The sequence below is a fragment of the Pseudophryne corroboree genome, chromosome 7 (assembly GCF_028390025.1).
Source record: "Pseudophryne corroboree isolate aPseCor3 chromosome 7, aPseCor3.hap2, whole genome shotgun sequence".
Classification (NCBI taxonomy): domain Eukaryota; kingdom Metazoa; phylum Chordata; class Amphibia; order Anura; family Myobatrachidae; genus Pseudophryne; species Pseudophryne corroboree.
In genome coordinates this window covers 293,903,833-293,924,562 of record NC_086450.1, presented here as the reverse complement: position 1 = coordinate 293,924,562, position 20,730 = coordinate 293,903,833, and the positions used below count along the sequence as shown (strand labels likewise).

The window sequence follows — 20,730 nt, the reverse complement described above, 5'->3', positions numbered from 1 at the left end:
ACTACAAGTCCCAGCAAGCCTCCCCCGCAAGCTGGTACTTGGAGAACCACAAGTACCAGCATGCGGGAGAAAAACGGGCCCGCTGGTACCTGTAGTACTACTGGGGAAAAAATACCCAAATAAAAACAGGACACACACACCTTGATAGTAAAACTTTATTACACACTACCGACACACACATACTTACCTATGTTGACACGCCGACTGCCACGGTCTCCGACGATCCGAGGGTACCTGTGAAAAAATTATACTCACCTTCCAGCGTCCAGAGATAAATCCACGTCCAGAGAGATAAATCCAGGTACTTGTTAAAAAAAAAAAACGCAAATACCCGCTCCATACCGGACTGAAAGGGGTCCAATGCTTTCACATCAGACCCCTTTCTCCCGAATGCCGGGACATCACGTGACTCCTGTCACTGAAGTCCCTTCAGCCAATCAGGAAGCGCTACTTCCGTGGCGCTCACCTGATTGGCTGTGCGCTGTCTGTACTGTGACAGCGCATCGCAAAGCCGCTCCATTACTTTCAATGGTGGGAACTTTGCGGGTAGCGGTGGGGTCACCCGCCGGTCAGCCTGGCGGCTTGATTGAAGGGGTCCCCACTCCCCCAGGGTACCCCGGCCAGGGGTGACTAGTTGGATATTTGATGCCACGGCCGCAGGGCACGGCATAAAAGTGACCCCCGGCTGTGGCATTATCTGTCCAGCTAGTGGAGCCCGGTGCTGGTTTTAAAAATACGGGGGATCCCCTGTCAATTTTTTCCCCGCATTTTTAGAACCAGGACCAGCTCGAAGAGCCCGAGGCTGGTTATGCTTTGGAGGGGGGACCCCACGCCATTTTTTTAATGATTTTACCGTTCCAGCATAAAAAAAAAATAAATAAAAAAATATTTTAAAAAATATATAAATAATATTTGTGCCTCCAAAAAAAAAAAAAAAAGTACCTAAACCCTTCTAATATAAATAGATCTGCTATTCCCCAAAAAAAAACCACAAAAAAAAACATGTTTAAATTTTTTTTATTTGTTTTCACCCTCCAAAGTGTGGCGGATTGAAAATGACGAATTTGCTGTCTAAAAGCACTGCTGTCGAATTTCCAAACTTGAATTGAATATGCTTTGGTCGAATTGCAGCACTTGTATCATTGCAGAAAAGTCGAATTTGCAAAAATTCGAATTTCAAAAAGTCGAATTTTGAAAGTCCGTTTTTTGGTCGGAAAGCACTGAATTGCATAGGCGATTTTTTTTTTGGGTCGAAAATGACCCGAAATTCGACAATTTCGGGAATTCGACCGCAATTGCATATACCCATCTATCTTTCTTTCCCCAGGATCCTTCATGGTAAAGGAGCCCGGGGCAAGCAGCACCGCCTTTTTGGACAGTCGAGAGACTGATACGTCAACCCCTGGGGGTTATTCCCAGAATTTCCTACCTGCAGGAGCAAATAGGAAAGTGTGCAAAAACTTTGACACTTCAAATTTTTTGTCTGGATTTTTTCAGGCCAACATAAATAGGTCATTTAACTCTGCAGAATCAGGGAAAGTGACATTTGGTTCGTTTTGTATAAAGAAAAACGACTGCTATGACGCAGCGTCCTCTAGAGGGAGCTTTAACACGTCCCGTATAGCCAGAATGAGGGGTTCAATACCTTGAGCAGAATCAGGATCCCCACTACTGGGATCTAAGTCCTCCCCATCCTCCTGTATATCCTCATTTGAATCAGAGAGTATGGCAGGTAAACCACATATTTGTGGACCTGCATGAGAGATGGAGGGCTGTGTAACATCTGCCCTAGCAGCTAAATCTGCAACAGCCTGTTGTGGTAGCCGAGTCTTCTGTACATGAGCAGACAGTTGTGATGACATATTAGACATCATAGTTTTAAAAGCCCCTAGCCAGGAGGGCTCTGGACCCTCTCCCCTCAGCCCCTTCACTGAGTTGTGAAGACTGGCTGCATTGTTCACATGAAACAGAATCAGTAGATAAGGGAGATAATCTAGTGTGGCATACACTACAGAGTTTGTGTTTACCCATGCTTACAGTAATCACAATAACATACACACAGACAGTAATACTGATCAAGCCTTCCCTTACTGTATATGAGAGGAGACACACAGAGAGAGACACCAGCACACCCCTAGCTGTACAGCACTAGTGAGGCGGTCAGCTAATTATATTACAGTGAAATACTAGTAGATTCTGTCCTGTAGAGGATCCAGATTGTGTACAATAGTGGCTCTCCCCCTTTGCTACCCCCTGTACCAGTTTTCCAGCGTTTCTTAGGAGTCAGGAAGCACTGTGTGCTGAGTGCTGCTTCAGTAAGCAGAGGAAGGCGCCAAAATGCCTCTGGTCCCACTCTGAGGTAGCTAGAGGGGGAGGAGCCAGCACAGTTGTGCGTCATCTACTGGCAGCCGGTGCCGCAAACAATTGAATCTCGCCATATATATTTTGTGGTCTTGTTCACTTATAACATTAATAATTTAATACATTTTATATAGATTTAATTCAGAACTAATTGAGAACCAATTCCCTTCCTACCACGGCTGAATTAGTAAGACACATTAATTTAAAAATAAGGGCCGAACATACACAGGGATCCTAAATACTAAAGTGCTTCTTAGATGGAGTTTTTTTGTTTATTTATTTAAATGCTTCGACAGTTGCACAAGCTGCATCTACATCTACCTGGCTCAGCGTAAGAGAAATGTCAGTGACACTGCATGTCAGACTTAAGTGTGCTTGACATGCGGTAGTAAACTGGATGCAGATAAAATGCCGGCTGTTGGGATCCCTGCGTTCAGGAGACAGATGCCGGAATCCCGACAGCCGGTGAAATACAGACATACTAAATCCCCACCGCCGCCTGGTATGCCAACTCGGTTGGTGGGTCCACGTCACCAACCGAGTGGGAGTAGAACCTGTGGTGAGCGAAGCGAGCCACCGGGCCCAAAGCATGGCGAGTGTAGCAAGCCCATGGTATACTGACAGCCGGCATCCCATCTGCCGATAAATCATACCGAACCCGTAGTAAACTACTGTATGCTTGTGGTGGGAGAGCAATTAAATAGAATTTTAATTACCTACCCGTAGATCCTTTTCTCATAGTCGGTAGAGGATACTGGGGTCCATTTAGTACCATGGTGTATAGACGGAGCCATGGGCACTTTAAGAATTTGATAGTGTGGGCTGGCTCCTCCCTCTATGCCCCTCCTACCAGACTCAGTCTAGGAAACTGTGCCCGAGGAGACAGACATACTTCGAGAGAAGGATAGATAAGGATAGTGGAGAGATTCTGAACCAGCACACACAACAAGAGGAAAGCCAAACTTGAAACAGGAACAGCAACGGCTGAACCAACATTACTTAACCAAGTAACAGTGCAGGATGAACGAAGCACTGGGCGAGCGCCTAGTATCCTCTACGGACTATGAGAAAAGGATTTACCAGTAGGTAATTAAAATTCTATTTTCTCTTACGTCCTGGAGGATACTGGGTTCCATTTAGTACCATGGGGATGTACCAAAGCTCCCAAACCGGGTGGGAGAGTGCTGAGGTTCATGCAGAACTGATTGACCAAACTGAAGGTCCTCAGAGGCCAAAGTATCGAACTTGTAGAACTTTACAAACGTGTTCAAACCTGACCAATTAGCTGCTTGGCAGAGCTGTAAAGCCGAGACAACCCGGGCAGCCGCCCAGGTAGAACCCACTGACCTAGTAGAGTGGGCCTGTACAGATTTTGGACATGGCAAACTTGCCGTGGAATAAGCATGCTGGATATTAAGTCTCATCCAGCGTGCAATAGTCTTCTTTGAAGCAGGACACCCAATCTTATTGGGATCAAAAAGAAAAAACAGCGAGTCCATCTTTCTGTGACGAGCTGTTCTTTTCACATACACCTTCAAAGTCCTCACAACATCCATAGACTTTGAAGTAGCAGAGGTGTCTGTGACAACCGGGACCACAATAGGTTGGTTGATGTGAAACGCAGACACCACCTTAGGAAGAAATTGCTGATGAGTTCAGCTCTGTCCTCATGGAAAATTAAATAGAGACTTTTGTGAGATAAAGCCATCAATTCCAACACACGTCTTGCTGAAGCCAAGGCCAACAGTGTGACGGTCTTCCACCTAAGATATTTTACGTCCACCTCCTGTAACGGCTCAAACCAGTCCGATTGGAGGAAATGCAGCACAACATCGAGATCCCAAGGTGCCGTGGAAGGCACAAAGGGAGGTTGGATGTGCAGAACACATTTCAAGAACGTCTGGCCCTCAGAGAGAGAAGCCAATTGTTTCTAAAAGAAAATGAACAAGGCCGAAATCTGGACTTTTATGGAGCCCAGACGTAGGCCCACATCTACCCCTGCTTGTAAAAAAAGCAGGAAACGTCCAAGATGGAATTCCACCGCAGAAAATTTTCTGCTCTCACACCAAGAGACGTATTTCTTTCAAATACGATGGTAATGCTTAGACGTTACCCACTTTCTGGGTTGGATCATAGTCGGGATAAACTTGTTAGGGATCCCTCTCCTGGCTAGAATCAGCCGTTCAACTTCCATGCCGTCAAACGTAGCCGTGTAAGTCCTGATAGACAAACGGGCCCTGTGGTGGAAGATCCGCTGATAATGCCACAGCATTTCTCTCTGCCCAGAGGAGAACCTCTGACATTGCTGCTCTGCTTTCCGTTCCGCCCTGTTTATGTACGTCACTGCCGTCACTTTGTCCGACTGGACCTGAATGGCCCAATCTTGAAGATGTGAGGCCTGCAGAAGGACGTTGTATATGGCCCTGAGTTCCAGAATGTTGATTGGAAGAATGACTTTCTGACTTGACCATCTTCCTTGAAACTGCACCCCCTGAGTGATTGTTCCCCAACCTCTGAGGCTTGCATCTGTGGTTAGCAGAATCCAGTTCTGAATTCCGAACCATGGACCCTCGACGAGCTGAGATGTCTGTAGCCATCACAGAAGGGAGATCCTGGCTTTTGGCAATAGACGGATCCTCTGGTGCATGTGAAGATGCGATCCGGACCATTTGTCCAACAGCTCTAGCTGGAAGGGTCTTGCGTGAAACCTTCCATACTGAAGAGCCTCGTAAGAGGCCACCATTTTCCTCAGAAGGCGAATGCATAGATGCACCGATATCCGGGTTGGCTTCAGGACATCCCGAACTATCGACTGGATTATTAAATGCCTTTTCCAACGGAAGGAGCACCTTCTGCAACTCGGTATCCAGTATCATTCCCAGGAATGGCAGCCACCGAGTTGGCTCTAGGTGAGATTTTGGAAGATTCAGAATCCATCCATGATCCTGGAGAAGTTTGGCTGAGAGAGCAATGCTATCTAGCAACCTTTTCCTGGACGGTGCTTTTATCAGGAGATCGTCCAGGTACGGAATTATGTTCACTCCCTGTTTGTGGAGTAGAAACATCATCTCTGCTATCACCTTGGTGAACACCCTCGGTGCCGTGGAGAGGCCAAATGGCAGGGCCTGGAACTGGTAGTGACAGTCCTGCAGTGCAAACCGTAGATAAGCCTGATGAGGCTGCCAGATCGGAATGTGAAGGTACGCATCCTTGATATCCATAGACACTAGGAATTCCCCCTCCTCGAGACCTGAGATCACCACTCTCATAGACTCCATCTTGAATTTGAACACTCGCAAGTACGGGTTCAACGACTTGAGGTTCAAAATTGGTCTTACCGAACAGTCCGGTTTCGGTACTACAAACAAGTTGGAATAGTACCCCTTGTTTCTTTTTCATCCACTAGGGGTCACTGGAGTACTCTTGGGATATGGATGGGGCGTAGCCGGAAATGGCACATTTAAATATTTAAATTAGTAACTGGTCACCCCCTCCATACTCCCATAAACCCTCCAGTATTTTTCTGTGCCTCTAGTCGGAAGGTACATTGGACAGGATTGTCCTTCGATTCTTCTAGCAAGATTATTATTATTTTTTTTCTACCCACTCCCTTCCCAACTTATCCGAGAAGTGGGGTTCGGGATGGTGGGTGCTGCAGAAGAGCAGCAGATGGTCTGCCGGTGCCCATGAAAAGGGCCCCGCCATTGACCAAAATCAGCACAGCTGATTGCAGCCTCAGGCTGCACAGAGAAGCTGGACCGTGCTTAGTTAAGAAGCCCATGATAGCCTCCCCTGGTACAGGTAATGAGCGGTTAGGCAGCTCACACTGCCGCCGCTCACTTGTGTTATGTGCTGGGGGTGAGGGGCGCTATGTGGGGACAATATGTCTTGTTTTTTGTTTTTTTTTAATAAATAAAAAAAATACCGTGCACCCTCCTGCCCAGCCGCGGACTGCTCAGCAGCCGCCGCTGGGCGCCAAGCAACTGGCTGTATTCCACTGCCCAGCCGCGGACTGCACAGCAGCCGCCGCTGGGCGCCAAGCAACTGCCTGTATTCCACTGCCCAGCCACGGACTGCACAGCAGCCGCCGCTGGGCGCCAAGCCGCCGCCGCTTCCCGGCCGTCCGCTCCCATACCTGCGCTCCCCAGTCCCTGGACCGCCGCTTCCCCCCCTCCCTTCCGTGGCTAGCCGCTACCCGCCAGAGCTCCGGAGCCGCGAACGTATGCAGAGGGGGGAGAGGTGTACGGCTGACCGCGGACAGCTCTCACTGCTGCCGCGGTCCGTCTTCAAGAAGGGAGATCACGGGCAGAGGGGGGGGGGGGGGGGGAGTAATGCCCGCAGGGAGGCCCCATAACAAAGCTGCGTTTACGGCAGCAAGCAGCTCAGACTATTAAGCCTGTGAGGGGGTCAGTGATTTTTATGACTGCTGGGCACTGTAAGGCTATGTTATCTGTAGAGATGTATATATAGGGGTATATATGTATATCTGTATCGATGAATATGTATATCTATGGATATATATTTCCAAAAGAATAATTGTGTGTGTGTATATATATATATATATATATATATATATATGAAAAAAGAGAGGGAGAGGACAAGCGCCTGATGGTGCAGTAATTTTCACACTTGGTCTAGTGACGTGACAACACTCATAAGGGTAATCTGCGTACCAGATGAGGGATTTTATATCATGCACATCAAACACTATTGCTCTGGTCTTCTGTCTGTTGCTCACAACAAAGGGGGTCTATAAACAAAAAGCATAAAAAACACCTCTCATGGTGAGGTATTGTTGTATCAGATTGAAGGATATTCAGTTCCTCTATGGGTAATATGCGTACCAGAAGGTTGGAATAGATTAGCAAATCACAAGAAGTCTTTTATCCTCCAAATCGTAGTCGACACTACAACGGAATTTCTCCAGTGATGCAAAAAAAGTAGACAAGCCAGCACTCACGTGTAGATGAAAGAAAAGCAGCCCCTGAGGAAGATCAGTCGGTTGAAACAGCTGTTGGGCTTTATTTGCTGTACTTCACCATGCCGTTTGGTTAAGGAATAAATCCTGCTTTATACATAAACATACACACATATACACACACATATACACACACATATACATATATATATATATATATATATATATATATAAACATACACAGTATATATAGACATATATATTTATATATATATAGATCTTTGTATATGGCTACATAATGAGTATGTATCAATACACTTATCTTGCAATAAGCAAGCACATGGCAGACACCATTTTGACATTACGTCCTGGTTCTTCCCAGGAAGTGGCTGCACTACAACACTCGGCCTCTGGTGGAGCCGGGGTGGTGTTAGGAATTTTATTTTCTTGGTTTTGTACACATAGTTTCATTATTGTAGGTATAAACACGTGCACTGTCATGCGAATTCATACACACCTTCCTTATGGGATACTAAGCACGGTACTGGTCTGTCCTTCTGTGCTTACTTGTCGGTGTACATAATGAGTGCGTCTAATGCAAAGTCAAACAAGCAGCTTCGCTGCAAAGTCTGTCAGACAGTATGTCGACCACATACGACGCGTATACTGCACGGGGAAACTTTGTTATTATTTGTCTTATAAATTGACAGTTTCAGCTAGGTTGTTTTCTGTCGATTCAATGCCAGCCCTTATAAAACAGCCGGCCATTGATAATTAACAGGGAGTACGTTAGGTTCTCAACGAAAACTGGAGACCATTTTTTCCAATAATGCAGTATGGTGGCTAAACAGGGAGCTCTGGTGTGGTTTCCTTATTCAGCATATCTTACTAAGCAGCTCAGACGAAAACGGACTCAAGCCGATCCTCTTTGGGGGATACTAGCGCGTGTTTGCCCTGGGTACAGCAGTAGGTGTGTTGCTTAGCCCTGCTTTGGTGCGGGTTTTGGGTTACCAAGGCGGTATTTGCATGGCAATTCAGTTCATGTTTGCCCTCCAAGAAGAACACCTTATACTGCTCAATATCTCGGTACAGCTTCTGTGGACGTCGGCCAGTTTAGTTTCCTTTCAGCTTCACTAGTTGCGGCACGACGTGCACTTTCGCTATGTTCTTAACAGAACGAAGTCAGAAGCATTACCTTACGCTGGCTACAGATTTTGTACTGTCTTGGACAAAAGCATTTCATACGAAAGCCAAAAATCTAATTTCTTGCCATTGTCTACACAAATTCCTGATTAGAATACTCAGGATATAGTGTTTACACCGCAGTCCTTTTCAGGCCGTGCTACAAAAACAGCCACATACAGGATATGTGGTAGGGGACATGGTTTTAACAAACCACTAATTATCGTCAACACGTGTACGGTTAGGGTACTGCCGCCTACTTCAAGGCTTCGTTAACCAGGTTTTCAGTGGCTTTTACGGGACGCGAAGCCCACTGACAGGCAAGTGCCATAATGTGTTTCCAGACCATCACCGATCGTCAGTTGTGGGCGTCCACAGTTCGGTGAATCTGCAATTTTGGGTTCTCCGCTTACATAATACGATTGTCTTCTACCATTGCAATTTGCAATTTAGGTCTGCCTAGGTCAGAAGACAAGACGGCGGATCTGCAGACCGCGATACAAACGCCGGATGTTTCTGTCAGTTTGATACTGAGCCTAAGAGAGGTCTATCAGTACGTAGTTTACTACAGATTCAACAGGAATACCTGCAGTTGGTGAATGCGGGTTGAAATCCTCAGTAGTTCTGGCTTTCCACAAACAAGAGTACTTAGACGCATCAAGCCTACTTATGTTTTGCAGTAGAAACCATTTTCACTTTCAGGCGCTACCGTTTGGCTTCGTATCAGCGCCTCGGGTGGTCACAATATCTGGCTGTCATGATAGCTCATCTCAGATTCCTGAGACTGATAACAGTTCCGTGCTTTGCAAATCTGGTCAACAAAGCTCAGTCTCAACGCTTATTCCTGCAACGTGTCTTACTAACATACAATGGCGTCGTTCAGCACGGTTGTATTGTCAACCTAAAGTAATCAAGCCTCATTCCGTAACAAAGGATTCATGCATAGGAATGATTCCGTGGATCAACGGATTTACCTATTTGAAAACAACACACAAAGGGTTCGTCATTGCGTACGGTTAGTACGCATTCCACGGACAGTCTCCATCCATTTGGCCATTCGACTGTTAGAAAGGAGGGTGGCATCTTTCGACGGACTCCAGTTCGCAAGAGTTCACTCATGTCATTGTCGCCTGGATGTTATTGCACGCATCTACAGATTCATCAGATAGTGCGGTTGTCTTCAAGGGCCGGAGTATCGCTACTCTAGTGGCTCCAAATACACAATCACCGCAGGAAGAATGTTCGGCGTCTGCAATTGGCTAATTCTAAGACGGACGCGAGTCTCAGAGGTTGGGAAGCTGTGGTCCCAAATTATCAACTTCACAGAAGATTGCGGTCAATAAAATGTCCTGTAACTCGGGCAATTTACAATGCGTTGCGGCAGGCGGTGCACATGCTCCCGGCTCAGACTGTCCAGGTGCAGTTAGACGACGCGACGGCGATCGCATACATCACCAAACAAGGAGGAATTCGAAGTCGCATGGCAATGTGACAAGTGCTCGAATCCTCAATTGGGCCGAGCGTCACCACGTGATATTGTCGGCAGTGTTCGTTCTGGGAGTGGACAACTGGGAGGCAAATTATCCCAGCAGTCAGGATTTTCATCAGGAAACTGGGCATTAAATTCAGAAGCGTTCCTGATGTTGGCAAGCGGTGCAGTTACCCACAGGGGGATGTCATGGCATCTTGCCAAAAATCATCAAACATTTCAGAATGTGTCCAGAACAAGACCTCCAAAGGCAGGGGCAGTGGATGCTCTCATGATCGTGTGGCCGTACAGCTTTGTGCATCTGTTTCCACCGTTTATGCTGCTTTCTCGTTTGCTAAATCAAACCAAACGAGAGTCCACGACAGTCGTACTACTGGCGCCTCATTGCCCTCCGAGTGCATGGTTCTCGGATCCCTGCGACCTATTCGCAGCCGATTGTTACCCGCTCCTGCCACGTACAGACCTGTTACAACAGACACCGCCCTCTTAAGAAGGGAGGGTATTCCACAATCGGTTCTACCAACCATGTTAAGTGCTAGGAAGCCAGTTACGCCAGCTCATTATTACAGAATTTGGTGTGCCTATATAGGTTGGTGGGAAGCTCGGAAGTTCCGACATTAGCTCTCTCATTATCCCGTCTTTTCATATTTTTACAGACTGGGTTAGGTGGAGGATTACGTTTCTACACTCAAGGTGCAGGTCTTGGCCTTTTCAATTTATCTACAAAGGCGTTTGGCTCTTTTGCCGACTGTACTTACTTTCCAGTAAGGTGTCCTCAGAGTACAACCTCCATTTATGCTGCCTACAGCGCCATAGGACTTGATTCTGGTTGTTGATTTTTTACAGTCTTCATATTTTTAACCCTTACAACAAGTGGAGGTTAAGTTTCTCACTTGGAAAACATTTTTTTCTTAGCCTTAGCAAGGCGTGTTTTACATTGGGTGCCTCGTCATGCAAGCCACCTTATCTGGTGTTTTATAATCATAGAGCGGAACTTCGTACAAATTCCGTTTTCCTACAAATGATGGTATAATGTAACACATCAATTACTCAATCGTAGTTCCTGTGTTATCAGTAGGTTAAGGAACTTCAGCTACTTTAGATGTGGTACGCGCACTACGCGTTTATGTAGCCAAACATCAATTGTACGTTAACCAGTTACATTGTTTGTTCTCTATAAGGTAGTTAGGATAGCTTGGACAGCTTCCAAGCAGACCTTACACCATACGTCAGGCTTTGTTTCATTATAGACGACCGCCTACATCAGTGTCAGTCCATTCCACATGTTCTTCGGAACGTCATAGGCAGGCTACAAAACGCCTACTTCAGTGTCAGACCATTCCACACGTTCTTCAGAACGTCATAGGCAGGCTACAAACGCCTACATCAGTGTCAGGTTTTCCACGCGTTCTTCGGAACGTCATAGGCAGGCTACAAATGCCTAAATCAGTGTCAGACCATTCCACCCGTTCTTTGGGAACGTCATGGGCAGCAGGTTGTGAAGTTTCTACGAAACAACTTACACGCGCTGCTACAAGATCATGAGTGCATGGTCATCAGTGCACACGTTTGTGCGCTGTTACATGTTAAATACGTTTACGGCATCAGCATTTTGCTTTGGGCGTCTAGTGTTACAGGTGCCAAACAGCTCTCCCGCCCAAGGGGGAACTTTGGTACGTCCCAAGAGTACTCCAGTGACCCCTAGTGGATGAAAAAGAAAATAAGATTTTGGTACTTACCAGGTAAATCCTTTTCTTTGAATCCATAGGGGGCACTGGACGCCCACCCAGAGCAGTTTTACCTGTCTTGTAGTAAGCTCAGTGGATCTTATGGGAACACATCACCAATGGATACGTTGTTACAGTGATATCATTATGGTGTCAACTGTGTAGTTGTCAGTAACGTTATGTGTCAACTTTAGTGTTGACCGTTATATTTTATGTAATTCTCTATGGTTCATCCTCTCTATCACTCCTGTTCGGCTCAGTAAAAATACTGAAGGGTTTATGGGAGTATGGAGGGGGTGACCAGTTACTAATTTAAATATTTAAATGTGCCATTTACGGCTACGCCCCGTCCATATCCCAAGAGTACTCCAGTGCCCTCTATGGATTCAAAGAAAAGGATTTACCTGGTAAGTACCAAAATCCTATTTTTGCTGATGAGGTGGAACTGTAACAATGACGCGAGTCTGTACCAGTTTGTGGATGGCATGTTGTAAAGTTATACTTGCCTCTTGTGAAACTGGCAAGCCTGATTTGAAGAAGCTGTAAGGTGGGAGCTCTTGGAACTCCAGTCTGTAGCCCTGGAAAACAAGATTTATGACCCAAGGATCCTGGCACGAATTTGACCAGATCTGACTGAAGAATTGTAGGCGAGCTCCCACCTGACAGCCTTCCAGGCATTGCGGTCCACCGTCATGCTGAAGTCTTTGAGGAAGCAGAGCCTGAGCTGCAGTTGCTGGTTTGCGTGGTTTATCTCTTGCGCCGCTGGAGGATGTAGAAGCACCTCTGGATTTGCCCTTGAACTTGGCCGTCCGAAAGGACTGTACCTTAGAAGCTGAATAAGTCTTCTTGGTTGGTGGGCTGCGGAAGAAAGATATGTAGACTTACCCACAGTAGCTGTGGAGATCCATTTGTCTAATTCATATCCGAACAAGGCCACTCCTGTGAATGGTAGGCCTTCCACGCCTTCCCTGGAATCCGCGTCAGCAGTCCACTGGCGTAGTCATAAGCCTCTGCATGCTGACACTGCCATAGCGGTGGTGCGTGCGTTAAGCACTCCTATTTCCTTTATGGCTTCCACCATAAAGTTCGCAGAGCCCTGTATATGCTGCAGGAGTAAGACAACATTCCCCCTGGATAAGGAATATAACCCCTCAATTAGGTTACCTGACCATTTTGCAATGGCTTTAGTGATCCACGTACATGCAATACTGGATCTTTGGGCCAACCCAGCAGCTGTGTACAATGATTTGAGTGTAGTCTCAATTTTACGATCAGCCGTGTCTTTCAGGGAGGCTGCACCAGGAACAGGCAATACGATTTTACGTGACAGCCTAGAGACTGATGCGTTGGTGGATATTCCCATTTTTTCCTATCCTCCAGAGGAAAAGAAAAAGATGAGAGCAACCTTTTAGGGATCTTAAACTTCTTATCAGGATTAACCCAAGCTTCTTCAAACAGGGTATTCAATTCCTTTGACACTGGAAAAGTGACTGAGGACTTCTTTTTTACATTAAAATAAGATTCTTCACACTACTCTGACACCTTATCAGGAATATGCAGAACATCTCTGGTAGCCTCTATTCCCTGTGACAGAGCTGCCTCCCTACCCTCTGAGTCCACTTCCCCTTACTCCATGTCGGACCTGTCAACGTCAGACTGCAGAATATGGGCCAGAGATCGTTTTTGCGGACAAATGGGAGGGGATTGAGACACTGTCTTGGGGACTAAGTCTCTGTTCATAAACTCATCCACAGTCGGTTTTAAGTATTGCGTCTCTTTCTCATTGCGGGACAATTTTATAGAAAGAGTTGAGATCATTCCCTTTAGAGAATTAACCCAGAATCAGCCTCGCCAGTCTGTGAACCCTGAGTACCCAGTAGTGAGCCCCCTGGTGAAGAGGAACACTCTGCGGTACAAGGCACACTCTTTACCTGACATAATGTAATGTGACAGCACATACACACAGGAAAGGTTAAGCACAATTAACCCACAAAGAGCCCTTCAGGGAGACACAGAGATGTTTGGAGCCAGCCCTCACCGCGCCCTTATTGCTAATGCCAAGCTTAGCCGGGTCGCAGATTAAGTACCCTGATAGGGGACTTAGTACACTAGTAATCGCTCCCCCCCTGCTATGACCCCTTGGTACCGCTGAGGTAGTTTGGAGTCACACTGGAGGAGCTGCACGTCCCTGTCCTCTCAGTGTCTGTGTGCACTGCAGAGAAAAAAATGGCGTTGGTGAGCTGCTGGATCCTCTCATAGTGAAGCCCCGCCCCTTCAATGGCGCGCGGTCTTCCCGCTTTTTTTTATACTGGCTGAGGAATCTGGTGCTTAAAATGGAGAGAACCATTGTAAGGCTGTTGTGCCAGTACGGGTACTGTGTACAGTGTACGGGGATGCAGTTGTGTACTGTGTCCAGAGACGCATTCTGCCCCGTTTAGAAGCCGTGCGTCTCCATACCCTCATGCCGCCATAATGGCCAGCGCCCCGCTAACCGGGACGCCAGTTCAGTACTCACCACTCTTCATTCTTCTGGCTTTGTTAGTGGTGGTGGTGTGCTGTGGGACTGTACGCTCGCCGTGATGGGCTTGCGAATAGGTCCCTCAGGAACTCAGTGTCCTGTCAGTGTGGAACGGGACTATTAACCCTTGAGGAGGTTGGGCCGTTCCCCCTCCTAAGTCCCACGAAACCCTGCCTGAAAATAACAAACATTTAAAATAAAATGTAGAAAACTCTTCAGGAGCTTCCTTCAGCGTGACCGGCTCCTCCAGGCACATTTTCTAAACTGAGTCTAATAGGAGGGACATAGAAGGAGGTGCCTGCCCACACTATCAAATTCTTAAAGTGCCTATGGCTCCTAGTGGACCTGTCTATAGCCCATGGTACTAAATGGACCCCAGTATCCTCTAGGACGTAAGAGAAATACAGGACGCACTATTGGCACAGTGCGTTCACAAACAGCCAATGTTAGTAAATAGAGCAAGCAGTGCCCAAACGGTGTTTGAACGTATATTCAATTACAGTGCATAAAAAAAAAAAAAAAAATAGCATCTAAAGAAAATTAGATAAAAAAAATGTAAAAATAAAAGCACCGATAAAGCACTGAGACAAAACTTTCTTACAGGGAGCATAAACCCCTCTAGAGATTGGAACGGATTCTGCCGAGATATAAATGAGGACATGGTGCATACCACTCTATTATTAGACAACGTTTAATCTGGTTCTGTTTGAACCCCTATGGCCTTCGCCCCCTTGGGCAATGCACATGCATGTGCAGTAACAGTGTCAGGTCAAACCTGTCAGTGTAAATCTTTACCGTTAGCAGGGGTTCATTAGGTGCGACTGGAGGTCCTTGGAAGCAGCGGCAACAGCGCTGTAAGTTAATGCAGAAGGAGGCGTCTATTACATATGTGATATACTTGCCAATAATAAACTGATTATTGGCATATTTCACATGTCGTTGTTAAGATAACACATATTTGTATTCATATTTGGTACATTGAGTATTTTTTAGAGGTTTTTCATTAAAAGTTATGTTTTACTCTAGCTATTTGATTTACATAAACATACATTACAGAGTGCCCCACGTAAAGGATACTTTGTCCTTTAAGCTTCTTTGCCTAACTTGTAGTTCTGCATCTACAAATTGATTTCTGGGAGCACCACCGACCTTTGTGCGGCCAAGCATTTTAGGTAGTAACCGATTCGGATGTTGGTTTATAATTATAAGCATAATTACCTATACCTTCAGTGTATTTCCATTTTTTCTGGTGCGGACTAGAATCTCCTTTTGTTTATATTAATATTAGAGTCCAGTACATAAATGTTTATTATTGTAATTAGCATGTCTAAAGGTGGGTACACAGTTGCAGATACAGTAAACAACGTCACTCATTTTGCCCTTCCTGAGCGACGTAGTTTACCATATTGACTAGTGTGTACTCTGCCGAATGATGAGCGATGCGCGACCCTACGGGCCTGCAGCTCAATTTGGGCTGTCGTCCAAAAGCTGTATGCAGGGCCCGGCCGTGGCATGTCGTCACAGGATTAGCGATACTGTTTGCATATCCCTCAGGCTGTACGCACTACCGACAACCAACAGGGAAGAGAACACACTGTGCGACATCGCTCATAGAGCACATCGCCTAGTGTGTACCCACCTTAAGTGTGCCCCTGCAGTCATGTACAGCCAAAAGAAAACAGAACATACCAACATATTTAAAAAAAAGAAAAGCCATTGCTATTCAATAAAATCCTAAGTATTTGAAGTTAAGCTTACACCAAATTACCTTTAACTTTAAAACATGGAAACGGTTTTAAAATATAAAATTAATTTTAGTATACCTTTAGCTGTTCGGCAAGCTCTGGTGAATCTTCAAATATCAAACCATTTTCTTTATGTTTTACAAGTTCATGTAAGCTGTGAGAAAATAATCATCATTATTCGTGTTCTTTATACATCAGAGAGAGAGAGAGAGAGAGAGAGAGAGAGAGAGAGAGAGAGGTGTTTGTTGGGCTGCTACAGTAATGACCGTAGTGGGATGAAGCACAGTTCAGACATTACTAGCCATAAAGTCTGTAAAACCTGCAGTTCTAGAGTATCGAATACTGTTCAATATTGGCACTATGTTTCTGTTTGTTTCCTAATTCCTTATCTGAAAGTTTGTAAGTAATTCTGCTTAGGTTTTAGAATAGAGCCAGAATTGTCAATGTAATTGTATATATGGCCTGACTGAGGGATGGAGGTTCTCTGTGCACAACAGCTGTGCAATAATATGATAATGCCGCAGGAGGAGTTGTGTGTAATTAGACGCCTGCTGGCTGTTTTTCTGATACACTGCTGCATCCGTGCATCATATCTGTGTACACGGAGATAGCTGGGGAATACACGATGCTGAAGCCAGGGATGCAACTACTGGCTTCAGCATGCCCAGAAAGTAGGGCAGACACGACTGTCACTACCCCTAAACGCCAGCAGTATGTCAATCATGCGGCAGCATATGGGGCACTGCTAGGGATATTGCAGCCCCAGATCTGCAGATGAGCAGTGAACTTCTGCGCATGCACAGATCCAATATCATCAGATATGTATGTAAACATTGGGTTTCCATACATCTCTGAATTCAGCACATAGCGAATACTCTCTGGGTTCCTCCACCTATTTACTGGAACTTCTGTTGTATATATTTTTGTTTGTTCATTAAAGAGGATATTTGCCTAAAGAATTGATAACAAAAAAACACATCCAAAACAATTTATTTGTGGCTTTTATAAATCACTTTGTCTTGATGGTTTTTTATTTTCTTACTTCCCATGTCATGTTTCCTCTTGACACAACCTGTTTCTGATATTTGCAATCCAGTCATTTCTCTATTACAGAATATTTTAGCTGAGAGAAGCTTGGACAGCACTAGGGAGACATCAGAGTTGCTTAGTTGCTATGGGAAGGTAGTGCTGACCGGTTACGTACCAAGTATTTCTTAAAACAAGTTGCACAGAATGCTGGTTTTACAGTTCAATGAAGATCACCTTTAACAATTGGTGAAAACCTCTGTGAAAGTCCACATGGTAACTAATTTGCTAGAAGCTGCATTGACTAAGCAAATGGCAGATGTTTCTTATCTATATTATTACCATTTAAAATTGACTGCACACACAGGAAGACAGCAGCCAAACATATCAACAACTTTCATAGGAAGGTCCAAACCACTGGAAGACTTGTGAAGACAGACTCCCAGGTCAGCTGATCCTGAAATAATACAATCAGTAATATAAAATGTACATGCAAGCTTGCATAAAGCTACAGTGTTATATAGTGAATAGGTCAGATATCCACGTAATATAATTTACTTAGTGGCCTCAAATCTCCAGATGGGATAACAGACTTCAATTTGCATCATTTCCCCTGCAGACAGACTGACAGTTTCAGTACTATTGCAGGATGTAGTAAGGGCCTACAATCATAACAATGTTAGCTGGAAAGCGCACTGTAGGTACTACACTTAAGGTTGTGTGTTGTCTACAAGCAACCAATTCAAGCAATGTTGAGGCCTGACTAGGCATTGGCTAAGGATAGTATATAGTATGTGGACAATTACATTAATGCTTATTTTAACAAAACTAAGGGCTTAATTCAGTATGGAACGCATCAGCGATGGGTTCGCATACTGAAGTCCCTGTGAGGTGTGAGCACGCGCAGCAGCCGCACTGCGTGTGTGCAGACAGTGAGATGCAACAGCATCTCACTTAAGCAAACGCCTGTCGGATTGATAGGCAGAGGCGGCAACACAGCATTTAGGGGGCACAGTTTGGACAAGGCAGGTGTGTCTGGACCGTTTGTGGGGCAGGCCGCAGTGGGTACGTGACATCACATGCAGCCGCTGCGACCCAAAACATGGCTGACCGGCGACTGTCTTCGCAGCTAGGCTGCGTAGGCAGGGGCAGCCCTAAACATGCAAGCACTTCGCTGTTTAGCGAAACGCTTGCATTTTAGCGGGGAAAGGGGGGGCAAAAATTCGCACAACTGCAATTCATGCTGAATTAGGCCCCTAAGTCTTAAGTAGCTTGTGAAGTTTGTTCTAAAAGTCAATCTAATAATAAGATTTTACTTACCGGTAAATCTATTTCTTGTAGTCCGTAGTGGATGATGAGGACTCCGTAAGGACCATGGGGAATAGACGGGCTCCGCAGGAGATAGGGCACTTTAAGAAAGCTTTGGATTCTGGGTGTGCACTGGCTCCTCCCTCTATGTTCCTCCTCTAGACCTCAGTTAGAGAAACTGTGCCCAGAGGATATGAACAGTACGAGGAAAGGATTTTTGTAATCTAAGGGCGAGATTCATACCAGCCACACCAATCACACAGTATAACTTGTGATAAACTACCCAGTTAACAGTATGAACAATTAACAGTCTCGGTTCAAGACCGACCAACTATAATATAACCCTTATTGAAGCAATAACTATATACAAGTCTTGCAGAAGAAGTCCGCACTTGGGACGGGCGCCCAGCATCCACTACGGACTACGAGAAATAGATTTACCGGTAAGTAAAATCTTATTTTCTCTAACGTCCTAGTGGATGCTGGGGACTCCGTAAGGACCATGGGGATTATACCAAAGCTCCCAAACGGGCGGGAGAGTGCGGATGACTTTGCAGCACCGATTGAGCAAGCACAAGGTCCTCCTCAGCCAGGGTATCAAACTTATAGAACTTCGCAAAAGTGTTGGAACCTGACCAAGTAGCCGCTCGGCAAACCTTAACTGATTTAGGTAATGGCAATCCTGCCGTAGAATGCGCCTGCTAAATCGTGTTACAGATCCAGCGAGCAAATAGTCTGCTTTGAAGCAGGAGCGCCAACCTTGTTGGCCGCATACAGAACAAACAGAGCTTCCGTCTTCCTGATCCTAGCTGTTCTGGTCACATAAATCTTCAAAGCCCTGACCACATCCAGGGACTCAGAGTCCTCCAAGTCCCGAGGCACGACAATAGGTTGGTTCATATGAAAAGATGAGACCACCTTGGGCAGAAATTGAGGCAGAGTCCTCAACTCTGCCCTATCCACGTGAAAAATTAGGTATGGGCTTTTATATGATAAAGCCGCTAATTATGAAACACGCCTTGCAGAAGCTAAGGCCAACAACATGACCACTTTCCAAGTGAGGTATTTCAACTCCACTGTTTTGAGTGGTTCAAACCAAGGTGACTTGAGGAAACTTAATACCACGTTAAGATCCCAAGGCTCCACCGGAGGCACAAAGGGAGGCAGAATATGCAGCACGCCCTTCACAAAAGTCTGTACTTCAGGAAGAGAAGCCAATTCTCTTTGAAAGAAAATGGATAAGGCCGAAATTTGGACCTTTATGGACCCTAATTTTAGGCCCAAATTCACTCCCGCTTGAAGGAAGTGAAGCAAACGGCCCAAATGGAACTCCTCCGTAGGAGCAGCTCTGGCCTCACACCAAGAAACATATTTCCGCCATATATGGTGATAATGTTTTGATGTCACATCCTTTCCTAGATCAGGGTAGGAATGACCTCCTCCGGAATCCCTTTTTCCGCTAGGATCCGGCGTTCAACCGCCATGCCGTCAAACGCAGCCGCGGTAAGTCTTGGAACAGACAGGGCCCCTGCTGCAGCAGGTCCTGCCTTAGAGGAAGAGGCCACGGATCTTCAGTGAGCAACTCTTGCAGATCCGGATACCAAGTCCTCCTTGGCCAATCTGGAACAATGAGAATTGCTCTGACCCTTTTTAGTCTTATTAATCTCAACACCTTGGGTATGAGAGGCAGAGGAGGAAACACATAGACCGATCTGAACACCCATGGTGTCACCAGAGCGTCTACCGCTACCGCCTGAGGGTCTCTTGACCTGGCCCAATACCTCTTTAGCTTTTTGTTGAGACGGGACGCCATCATGTCTATTTGAGGCAGTTCCCACCGATCCACGATCTGTGTGAAGACTTCTTGATGAAGTCCCCACTCTCCCGGATGCCGGTCGTGCCTGCTGAGGAAGTCCGCCTCCCAGTTGTCCACCCCCGGGATGAACACTGCTGATAGCGCGCTTACATGGCCTTCCGCCCAGCGCAGAATCCTGGACGCCTCTGCCATGGCCACACTGCTCCTTGTGCCGCCCTGGCGGTTTACATGAGCCATTGCCGAGACATTGTCCGACTGAATCAGAACTGGTTTGTTCTGAAGCCATTCCTCCGCCTGGCGTAGGGCGTTGTAAATGGCCCTTAACTCCAGGACATTGATGTGGAGACAGGTCTCTAGGCTTGACCAGAGACCTTGGAAATTTCTTCCCAGTGCGACAGCTCCCCAACCTCGGAGACTCGCGTCCGTGGTCACCGGGATCCAGTCCTGAAATCCGAACCTGCGACCCTCTAGGAGGTGAGCACTGTGCAGCCACCACAGGAGAGATACCCTGGCCCTGGGAGACAGGGTGATCCGTTTCTGCAAATGTAGATGGAACCCGGACCATTTGTCCAATAGGTCCCATTGGAAGGTCCTCGCATGGAACCTGCCGAAGGGGATGGCCTCATATGAAGCCACCATC

General features: G+C 46.1%; 1 protein-coding gene across 5 annotated transcripts in view; it reads right to left on the bottom strand.

Moving 5' to 3' along the window:
• ALG1 (ALG1 chitobiosyldiphosphodolichol beta-mannosyltransferase) overlaps positions 1-20,730 on the bottom strand; it is a 190,351-nt gene that overhangs the window by 11,129 nt on the left and 158,492 nt on the right. For all 5 annotated transcript variants that reach the window (XM_063934235.1, XM_063934234.1, XM_063934233.1 and 2 more), the window contains 2 exons: positions 17,309-17,423; positions 16,019-16,094 (listed from right to left, as the gene is read on the bottom strand). In XM_063934235.1, the coding sequence (XP_063790305.1) occupies positions 16,019-16,094; positions 17,309-17,423 (191 nt within the window). The remainder of the gene's footprint in view (positions 1-16,018; positions 16,095-17,308; positions 17,424-20,730) is intronic.